Here is an 11532-nt window from a genome sequence, read left to right as displayed (position 1 = left end):
TAATTAATTATGCTAAATGTGTTAAAACTATTTTTGACAGCTTGTGCTGTGTGATGCAAGGGGGCAGCTGTAGATAATATTCATCACGGTACTGTTTAGCGTGTTGACAAAATGTTTATATACTCTCCTACTTGCAAGTAGGGTTGAACGGTGTACCGATGCAAAAGCTTCAAAGTACCCGCGACGCCTCTCTATTTTTGATACGGTAGTATCGTAGTTCCGTACAGGGGTGCCGCCAGAAATTCTGGGCCCTATGGAAACCAAAATTTCTGGGCCCCCTACATTTTTTACAGATAAAATTTAACCCAATAAACATGCCCTGTATACTTAAAAAAAGATACTTAGCACATTGCATAGTTAAAATGTCTAAAGATGAGTACAAAGCCTACAAAAACAAGAATTTTTTTTAGAAATATGTACTTGTTTACATAAAAGGGAGAACATTTATTATCTCAATTGCAATTGCAAGCACAAGAGAACATTATGTATTGACATATACTTAACATGAACAAGCTTTAGCTGGGTCAAACTGCTCATTCAGGAAACATCAGCTACAGTAGAGACACGTTTTATTCAATTTTATATTATATTTTTCTGGGGCATTTTATTCATATTAAGAACGTCAAGTTTGACAGTATCGATCTTAGCAGCCGCACTGTCACTTCACAGAACACACGACACGGCAAACTAATTTTGTAATTTTTGAAGCGTGTAGATTACTTTTTGTTTTGCGAAGTTATCATCATGTGGCGAACACAGTAGATAAGACGTGTTTAGAGGCTTCAATCTTCGCGAAGTTTCGCGCTCAGGCTCACCTTGTTCGGCTGAGACGGGGACGGGGGGTGGGGGACGTGGGTGTGCAGCAGCCGCTGAATCTGTGTCTACGAGACATGATAACCCGTCCCGGAGACAGCAGAGATGTTATTATTGTTGGATGTAAATCATAATTCAGTAATTATTTTACTAAGCTCGCTAGATAAAAGCAGGTCATGTAGCAACAAAAATAAGTTTTGGAATACAGGAATAGGTCAAGCTACCTTTCTTTTTGAAAAACTGTGTGACATACTGTCGACTTTGGCGTTCTCTGTCTTCTCTTGACTTCTTTTCCTTCCGTTTTTGTTTCCCTGACTGTTGATGTGACATGTCTGCGTGTGTCACTGTCTGCGGCAAGTCCAATAAGCAAAAGACGCTACACTAGCGAGCGCAGGTGGAATGAACCATTGTGAGAGGGAGCAGGGAGGGTTGTGACCGAAACAGTAAATACATTATTTGTTTTTTAAATATTAAATCTATGGTCAAAACGGACAAAATACACATTTAGTGCACGAGGGGCCCTAGCATATTTAATGTATGTATTAAAAAAAGAGAAAAGAAATAGGAAAATAAAAAGGGGGTCTGCTCTTCTGGGCCCTAAATCAGGCTGGGCCCTTAGAATCGTCCTAACCTTCCACCCCTTTACGGCGCCCATGGTTCCGTAGTTAATGTTAATGAATTACTATTCATTTAGACACTTACATCTGCCTTTTTGCGGTGTTAATCTCCAAAATGAATGTGTGTTTGAATGTAGTTTATGAATCAAATTGGCGATTTGAACGAGTTGGTTAAATGATTCACTAACTCATGGAAAATTGACGCCACCTACTGGCCGTTTTTGTTCTGCATTTAAAGTAAGCTAAATATTTCCCTTTATAAAGACTGCTGTATCAATTAAATTTGTCCAACATTTGAAATAGTGCCTACGTTGAAAATGAACTATTGGACTTTAGTATTTACTACAGTAATCTACTAAAACACATAGATATAAGTGTTTTTGAGTCTTACCATAGTAAATATTTAAGTATACTACAGTATTTGCTACAATTTATCCAATTACTACAGTTAATAAAACAACATATTCTTGTGCAAAGTATAATATAGTTTACTAAAGTAAATACAAAATGTTTAATCTAAATCTGTGTTTATGTATAGATTTGAATTATATGGCACAGCACCGTGATGGATCAGCTGGTATAGTATCATAAGGCATGTTTTTGTTACCGTGACAACCCTACTTGTAAGTCCCTTTGGATAAAAGTATCTGCCAAAAGAAGAAATGTAAACATAAAATGTAAATGTGCTTGTGATATTGTAACAGTCAGGTCATCTTCATATTGGTCTAATAATGACTTTCTAACCACATAAACATAACCACGTACATACACCTTGTTTGTTTCATTAGTTAAGACTTCCATTTATTTTCATTACATCCTGTTACCTAAGTTAGGCAAAGCCAACAGTTTTCTTAAAAGGTAGGTAATTAAACATAAAGTGCCTGACTTGTGAGTTCTTTGAGGACCGCCTTAAATCCCACAGCCTGTTCTTGTCCACACCATGATTAGGTAGGGTATATATATATATGTTTTGACATATCTATAACATACAAATTTGTTTACAACCTATAGTTAATTACAGTATGACACAGTTAATTTGTTATTATTGTTATTATAATATTTCCTTACACTCATATGACGTGTTTTATGATATTTCAATTTAGCGGATGACATTTTAATATGTGAGTAATATCTCATGTGAATGTAACGTTAATTAAATTCAAGTTTTGCTGTATTTTTGGATAATGACTGATGCCCCTCCTCGTTCTCTACATCATCATGTGCGAGGTAGTGGAGGGAGTGTGGCGCGCACAGAGGATGAAGTGAGGGTTTAAACAGCGCTGCTGGGTTTAAAAATGACACAAGGAAGAGAATGAAATAAGACTGTTTTTATCCGTGGGAATGCAAAAATAACGTTATATACATCGCTTTCTCTTAATGTTTGCCGTTTTCCTTGGTCAGCTTTGTGATGCGCATCGCAAGCAGATTATTTACAGGTATGTTTTGGACTGTTCAAGATTTTACGGGCAACAAATAAACATCGCAGATACTTAAACTCACGGAACAAAACACCTGAACTGCAGTTTTGTCCAACATGCCACACGGAATGCACTTAATACTGTTTGCAGCAGCAGCGTTCATTGCGCATGACCACTCAGTAGCGGAACAGAAGATGAAATGCCCATCCAGGTGTGATGTGAGTAAATGTCCGAGTCCGATCTGCTGGAGCGGGTACGCGCCCGACCGCTGCAATTGTTGCGTTGTGTGCAGTCTGAGTGAGGGAGCACCGTGCGGTCGGAAGGATCATCCTCCATGTGGCGACGGGCTTGAATGTAAATATCCAGCTGGTAAGCGACTTTCCAAGAGTGTCTGCCAGTGTAAGACAGTCCAAAGAGTGTGCGGCAGTGACGGAAAAACCTACGACAATGTGTGCAAGATGAGAGCAGCCGCGCGAAAAGAGCAACAGCGGGGGCTCTCCATAATAACCCAAAGGCACAAGGGCTCATGTGCACCATCTCGGTCAGGTCTGTAATTCATCAATCAATTCAACTACGTATTTTATTAATTTTAAATGTCTGTTAAAATATAGAGATATTTGCCCTTGTAACTGAAATGGTAACTTCTTGTAGCAGAACAATGTAGAATGTTTGAATTACAGGAGGGTGAGAAAATAATACAATTATTTTCATTTTTGGGTGAACTACCCATTTAAGTGCCAAATTGGTAATTATGGGGTATAACTATCCCAATACTGGATTTTGGGGGTATATCAGTTTCCATATATGGGTATTGGGATAGTGATACCCCATAATTACCAATTTGGCACTTAAATGGGTAGTTCACCCAAAATTGAAAATAATTTTATAATTTTCTCACCCTACATTGTTCTGCAGAAAACAAAAGAAGCACATTGGGAGCCAAACAACACTGGCCCAATTGACGTCTCTTGTATGGACACAAAACTACTTAGATATTTCTCAATATGTCTTCTTTTGTGTTCCGTAGATAAAGGAATCATATACCAGCACAAGAAAAAAAACTAGGTTAACTATCCCTTTCACCGAAACTTATTTCAAGAGATTGCCCTTCTAAATAGTGCAGTACCAGTTTTGCTTAAATCTTTCTTTGCACTAAGTTTTAAACATGAAAAAATGTTATTACTTAAAGGCGGGGTGTCCCATTTGCCGAAACAAATGTCTTCTCATGTATCAAGATCTGTAGTGCCTACATCTGAGTTCTCATGGCAATCAACAAAAATGGACCAAACTGTCCTCCCCAAAAAACGACCCGGTCGGTCGTTTGTTCTAGCACCTTAATAAGACCAACAGTTACGTATTAAAGGCGGGGAGTCTGATTACCGAATTACGCTTGTTTAGACAAAGTCGTGCCGAATACCAAAACAATCTTGTAGCCAATAAGCAGTAAGGTGCTTAGTGCACAGGATGGACATTAGTCGAGCCGAGTTCTGACGAAAGCGAAAGATGGGGGCAGGGTGTGTCTGTTTTGGTGAGAAATTCGGACATCCCGCCTTTAATAGTATCAATACCAGTGGCCTGGAAAAGCTTTTTTATTAATCGTATATAATAATACTGTATAATACTAACTGTCCCCTCCTACACATATACACTTGAGGTTTCTATAAATCGAGGTGACTTTCCATTGACATAATTATTTAATACAAACTGGACAGTAAAATCTGTTCTATCCCGTAATCCTCAACCTACCCCAAAACCAAACCCTTACTCAAACCATAGCATTTTACATTTTCAAATAGGCATAATTTTATATGTTTAAAAATCAACAAACATCATGAGAACTGCACGTTGATCCTCACATTGTAGCTGATTTTGGCCCCCACAATAATAGAGAGACGGACACACACATGCATTTATTGACATTTAGTTCAGTCAGTCATCTGATTGTTCTCCACCAGATTTAATTTCCTCTGTGATAACTTTTGCCTGACTAAGACTTCTGGGAATGTTTCACAGTGTCTCCAATTGCATTTTTAGGATTCCATATTAGATGGACGTCTCTTACAGCCTTTTTTAGCTGGAGTCAATTTATTTAAACCCTGAAGGATCTTGTAAAGTTTTCCTACAAGATAATGGTTGGTTTTGGATGTTTAGTGATATGTAGACACCACAGCATTCTTGGCCCGCAGCTTTCCCACTCTGAGTTAGAAAACATAAGCACCATCTAAATTCAACCTTTTCAACCCATTTGACTAAAATTGAAAACATGCAACAATGTTTATAGAGTCTGTAGAATGTGGAGTTACCTGTAAACATGTTTGAATATGATAACATTTCAAATGCAGAATGTTAATGTGCTGTATAACTGTCAATGATGTGAGGAATTTTTTACCTTTTATAGGTCGTGCACATCAGAACAGCCCACGGCACAAGTTTAACTTCATTGCTGATGTGGTGGAGAAGATTGCACCTGCTGTGGTCCACATTGAGCTTTTCCTCAAGTAACTACAATTTCATTTACATACTGTATATGCATTTGGCAGACACGTTTATCGGAAGCGACGTACTGTGCTTTCATCTGAGGAAAATAAATGAACTGTGTTGATCCAGTAGAAGTCATTGAGGTCCAGTGTTGTTTGGGGGCCAACTTTCTTCAAAATATCTTCTTTTGTGTTCTGCGGATAAAGTCATACAGGTTTGAAATGACAAGAGGGTGAAAAGATGATGACAGAATAGGTGTACTGACCCTTTAAGTGAATTGAATTATTCGTTTTTTAATAGAACTACACAATATAGAACTAGACATATAGGTGCTGCCCTGCGAGCCAGGGCTTTTTGAGTCATCCGGGTCCAGCACAAATGCTTTTTAGAGATCAATAGCATTTTCTCATGTATAAAACGCTAGCATTTTATTTGTCATATGTTTGTGTCTAGTCATCCTCTGTTTGGACCTAATGTCCCGTTGTCAAGCGGCTCTGGGTTCATAATGACGCAGTCTGGTCTGATTGTAACCAATGCACACGTGGTTACCAGCAGTGCAACTGTAACGGCCAAACAGCAACTACGAGTGCAGTTACATGATGGCCAGACGTATGAGGCATCCATCAGAGACATCGATAAGAAATCTGACATTGCCACCATCAAAATTAACCCAAAGGTGAGAATCATTTTAATGTCTTCGTCAAGAAATTAGTTTGCAAACGTTTAGATGAATACATGTGTTAAGAACCCGGACACAGTTGGCCTTAAAGAAAAAGCATACATTGGAAAACATGGAAGGCATTTTAGAAATTCTTTTTTAAAAACACACCCCAAGATGACACATTATTTTCAGAACTTGTTTTAAATCAGTTTGTTTTGTTGACACAAGGAGTAAAAAATAGCCAACATATATTTTTTGGCTGAACTATTCATTCCTTGTGTTTTTTTTCCAATGTTGTTGTAGTTTCCGAACATGCATTAGTGAGTTGGTAAAAGTCTGCCACTAACGTCCCGAATGTACTAAACTCAGCAAAGCCCATGTGGTACATTAATCCAAAAAAGGCAATGCTTTTGACCATTAAACCCCATGTTTATGTGTCCAGAGCAAGTTTGTTTATATCTCATAATTTACTTTGCCTAGGCACACTTGGTTACGTCAGTGTGATAGCCTGCTGCACATAGTGACCTACATTCGTGTGTGTAAATTCACAAGGCGTTGGGTTGTAAGAAGTGTTATATTTCCTACACGTGGATCTGTATGGAGATGCATCAACTGTTTGGTGCAATTGTCTGTTATGGCCATTTTGAGCCCTTTTGTGTTGGATTTAGGTTTAGAAAAAGAGTTTACTCTATTAGCGTTTGAGAGGAGGGATTCCATTGGAAATAAATGTTTGAGAATTTTCCCACGTCGTAGAGTCTGGAGTGCTTTCAGATATATTGGGTCTATTTATAGCAGCTTATGTCATCTCCCCATCACCAACCAAGGCTTTGTTTACAATTGATTCAGAATAGTTCTTTAGATAAATGACCTAAAAATATAATAGAGTAGCGGTCATTGTGAAAACAGTGCACATAAAAGGAAAAGTTTGCCCAATATGTCCATTGCAACGAGTCCTCCAACTCATACGACCACATTGGTTGTTTCTTAAAATAGTGCTTCTATATTATTTTGCAATGACGACACTTATTGAAGTGTGATTTTCACTTAAAACTCACAGGATGAACTTCATTTACATTACAAATGACCCCATTCACGCATTTTAAACCAGCAACTTAACCCTTTTATTTATTGTATAACATAAAACACAGAAAATAAAACAGTCACAATTGTTTTTCAAAACGGACAAATATTCCAAGTGTACCAAGGTCAAAACAATTTATGAGGAAAAGACGCTGAAATGAATGTCTGAACAAGCTCTGCATACATGCGTTCTGTTTTGTAATATACTGTTTGTTTGTCAATTTATGAACTGAATACCTGAGACTGTACATTCACATGTGTTGCGTTTTGTATGGTTGAGTAGTATTAAGGTTTAGGGTGGGTTAGGGGATTAAAAATATCTCTAGAAACTATAAATATTGATGAATAATTGACACTATAACAAATACGAAGAATTAAATCCATAAAGACTAAACAAGCTTAAAGCAATGGAATGACTGTACTTCATAATAAACTGCTGGTGCTAGAGGGCGCTCATACTTAAAGGCGGGGTGTTCGATTTCTCATAGCCGTTGTTGATGTTCAAATCACCAAAACAAACACACCCCTACCCCCATCTTTTGCTTTCGTCAGCGCTCGGCTCGACTAATGTCCGTCCTGCGCACTGTGCACCTTACTGCTTATTGGCTTCAAGGTTGTTGTACTCGGTCCGACTTTGTCTAAACAAGCGTTATTCGGAAATCGGACTCCCCGCCTTTAATACGTAACTGTTGGTCGTAATAAGGTGCTCATACAAACGACCAATCGGGTCGTTTTTTGGGGAGGACAGTTTGGTCCATTTTGTTGATTGCCATAAGAACTCTTGATACATGAGAAGACGTTTGTTTTTTATGTCTTCCTCAGCAAAAATTGCCAGTATTATCACTAGGTCGCTCTGCTGATCTTAGACCTGGGGAGTTTGTGGTTGCGATTGGCAGCCCTTTTGCTCTTCAGAACACAGTGACGACCGGCATCATCAGCACAACACAGAGAGACGGAAAAGAGCTGGGCATCCGTGACTCCGACATTGACTACATTCAGACTGATACTATCATCAATGTGAGACTAAAGTCATTTTTTTTCAACATTACTTCTATATGTAATGTGATGGCTCCTTAAAGAGGGTAAAGTACAACATTCGATCTTTTGTGCTTGATTCAATTCGGTTTTGTCTCTTTCATTCTCAACGAGAAGTATGGCAGTTCTGGAGGCCCACTTGTTAATCTGGTGAGTGTGAATAGGTTTTGTTACACTCGCTTTCAGGATATTGCATTGTTACTTTTACAAACATAAATATTTCTGTCAATGTAGGATGGTGAAGTGATCGGGATAAATACACTAAAGGTGACTGCAGGGATCTCTTTTGCCATTCCATCAGATCGAATCACTAAATTCCTTGATGAATCTAATCTTAAACTGCAAAAAGGTAAGCATCATTTTAGGATGTATGTACCAGCACAACCAGTCATTTAGTCATTATATAAACTGGCAAGGATCAACCAAAGCCCCATAATCTGTTGATAAATTCATGCCTTGAGAGTTGAGTTATTGAAGGATTCACCAGGGGCATATTTAATTAGAAATTAAATGTAGCCCCTTTCGTAATTTGTCTTTTCTGTGTGTATGTGTTTAAGCAAAGATTAGTTACCCGGAGAAATCTCAACTGCCTTTTCATTCAACCGTATACATTTATCTGGGTAAAGGAATAGTTCACCAAAATAATGAAATAATGAAATGAAATGAAATGAAATAATTTACTCACCCTCTGCCTTAAGCAACTTGCTTTCTTTTGTCAAACCCATCAGAGTTATATTAAATTATACTATGGCTCTTCCTAGCTTTATAATGTCTTTGAATGGTGCCCGCATTTCCAAATCCAAAAGATGAAAGTGCCAAAAAGTGCATCCATCCACCCACCATGCTAACAGTAATCAAAATGACCCCAGATGGTTAATGAATGTCTTTTAAAATGAAATACGTATATGTTTGTGAGAGAAAACAATTCATATTTCATATATATTATGTGTTTGAATGTAAACAGTTAAGTTACAATATGGCTGCATGTCAATAACTTTGAATCTTATTAGTTCTTACGTGTCTTGTGAATGTGTCATGATGAAATTCATACTTCAAAGTTTACATTCAAATGCGATGTCTCGTTCGCTGAATTACCCTAAAATATTATTAGATTTCTCTTTCAAATGTCAGAGAGGGTGAGTCATTTATAAAATTTATAAAGAGGTCCTAAAATATACACAATGTTTTGCCAGACATGCTATCATGTACCCCAGTTGTATTTGTATGGGACAATTCTGCATTAAGTCCTTGGTGTCCTTCATTTTGATTACAGTTAATCACAGGGTAGTCAGGACACACAACAAGCAGTCTGATCCTGTCAAGACTGCCCCAGGTGAAGCACCTTAAGGCTGGCACACACTACAAGATATTTTAAAGTCTTATCAGATTTTTAAAACATGAGAGTTTTGTTCCACTATCTGACCAACACATAATAGAAAACAGATTCCAGTAACTCACGTTACAAGAACGTCTGATAAGAATGTACAACCATCAAGATAATTAGGACTATATCTAGGATTATAGTAAAGTGAGAATTTGAACAAAATCTGGCCCAATTATCTTGTGAGTTTATGCCAGCCTTGATATTTGAAATGTAACTGATTTATCTATCCTAACAGAAGTTCAAGTAATGGCTATAGCAAAACCAGTCAAATGACACACATTCTATAGGCAGCAAAATTAGCCGCCGTCTTCGACTTGTTCATTTTGCTAGCAGTTTTTACTGTAGCAGGTTTTTTTTTCTTTCTTTACTCGCTAACTGTCACTCATCCTGCTGATAAACCTGCAAGCTTGCATTCAGAACCCTGCACTGTAAAACTTTGCTGTAATTTCGCAGCAGGTTTGCCAGTAACTTACTGTAGATTTAATTTACATTTTAGTTTTAAGCATAAACTTACCTAGTTTATATATTTTTTCTTTCATAAAACAAGACTAAATATCTTAGGCCACTTTTCTTGTTATGTAATTGTATCGATATTGAAGAAGTTTGTCATATTATTTTATAGAAAACGAGACAAATATTCTTAGGAAGAATATCAATGTTTGCTGCACTAATACCAGTCTCTTCTTGCTCATTTTGAATCTCAAAAGTCAAAGTGTTTTAATTTTGATTAAAGTAATTGAAAACAGTACTATTTGCAAATTAGTATTAAGTAGTATAATTCAATCTACAGTAAGTTACTGGCAAACCTTTTGCAAAACTACAGCAAAGTTTTACAGTGTGTGACTTGACATGAGGAATAATGGGGATAACACATGTACTGTATGACCAAATGTAATAAAAAATAAATTGAATGTTGTCGGATTATCACCCCAACAGTCTCTCTCTCGGTGATCACATCATTTATTTTTCTCAATGTAACATATTAGTAATGTAATATAAAATATATTAAATTACTGAGGAAATTGTTTGCAAAGCAAATATTTTTCCTAAACTCTAAAAATTTCTCTTCCAGATATGGAAAGTTCTAAAAAAAGGTTTATTGGAATCAAAATGGTCACTTTAACAGAGAAGTAAGTTTTGGTTTGTTCATTACTCTTCAGTTGTCTTGAAAAGCCTCAATGTTTTTTAATACATGTAAATTATTTTTCTGTTCATCAGCCTAGTCCATGGGTTAAAATGGCATAATCCAGATTTTCCGGATATTGGCTCTGGAATACTCGTACATGAAGTTGTCCCAGATTCCCCAGCTCAGAGGTATGTCTAATATTAGTATTCCTAAAAGTTATTTCTTTCCCCTTTGGGCTCTTCTTAATGTTTTTCTAATGTTTCATTTGATTGGCTTTCACAGAGGTGGGATTGACACAGGTGACATTATAGTGAAGTTAAATGGGCAACCATTGGTCAACACTGGTGAATTACTGGAGGCCATTCAAGGAGATACGCCCCTCCTTCTGGAAGTTCGGCGTGGAAATGACGATCTGCTTTTCAACATTGAACCTCAAATATTTATGCAGTGACAATGACAGAAATATGTTAGTTGGCTGATGAAGATTATGCAGAGAGAAGAATAATCTGAAGTCTAAAAATAACATATCACGTTTGGTCTTCAGAGAAAAACAACTAATGCCTAATGGTACTTCTGAGCTCTTTGTAGCTGCAATCTAATTATTGTAATGTAACTTTATTAATCAAATTTATCAAAGTGACCTCTCGGTCAGGCCTCACTTGAACTAAGTAAAAAGGCCAGAGACTAACACATTCTTGCATAACTTCTTATTATTATTTTTTACCTCAATCAGTTGTATTGTGTGATGTTGTGAAGATGCTTTTTAACCTCTTTTTTTTACTATACTGAAAATTAAATCGCTTTTAATTTGCTACCAATACTTGAATCAATTGGAAAAAGTTTTTGATTTTCCTCTGATTGGACTTTCCTGTTCTCATGACCATTACATGACAAGGACACATGTATGAAAAGAACTACAC

The 11532-nt window shown here is 37.0% G+C and overlaps 1 protein-coding gene across 1 annotated transcript; it reads left to right on the top strand.

Moving 5' to 3' along the window:
• The first annotated feature begins 2964 nt into the window (after positions 1-2964).
• Positions 2965-11532, top strand: htra3a (HtrA serine peptidase 3a). Its single transcript, XM_056772036.1, has 9 exons — positions 2965-3394; positions 5247-5346; positions 5780-6002; positions 7890-8084; positions 8220-8252; positions 8337-8451; positions 10559-10616; positions 10705-10800; positions 10895-11532. Exons 1-9 carry the CDS (start codon positions 2965-2967, stop codon positions 11061-11063), a joined length of 1419 nt encoding a protein of 472 aa, XP_056628014.1. The 3' UTR covers positions 11064-11532.

This window comes from Triplophysa dalaica, chromosome 2, assembly GCF_015846415.1.
Source record: "Triplophysa dalaica isolate WHDGS20190420 chromosome 2, ASM1584641v1, whole genome shotgun sequence".
Lineage (NCBI taxonomy): Eukaryota > Metazoa > Chordata > Actinopteri > Cypriniformes > Nemacheilidae > Triplophysa > Triplophysa dalaica.
This window is presented reverse-complemented; position numbering and strand designations above follow the sequence as displayed.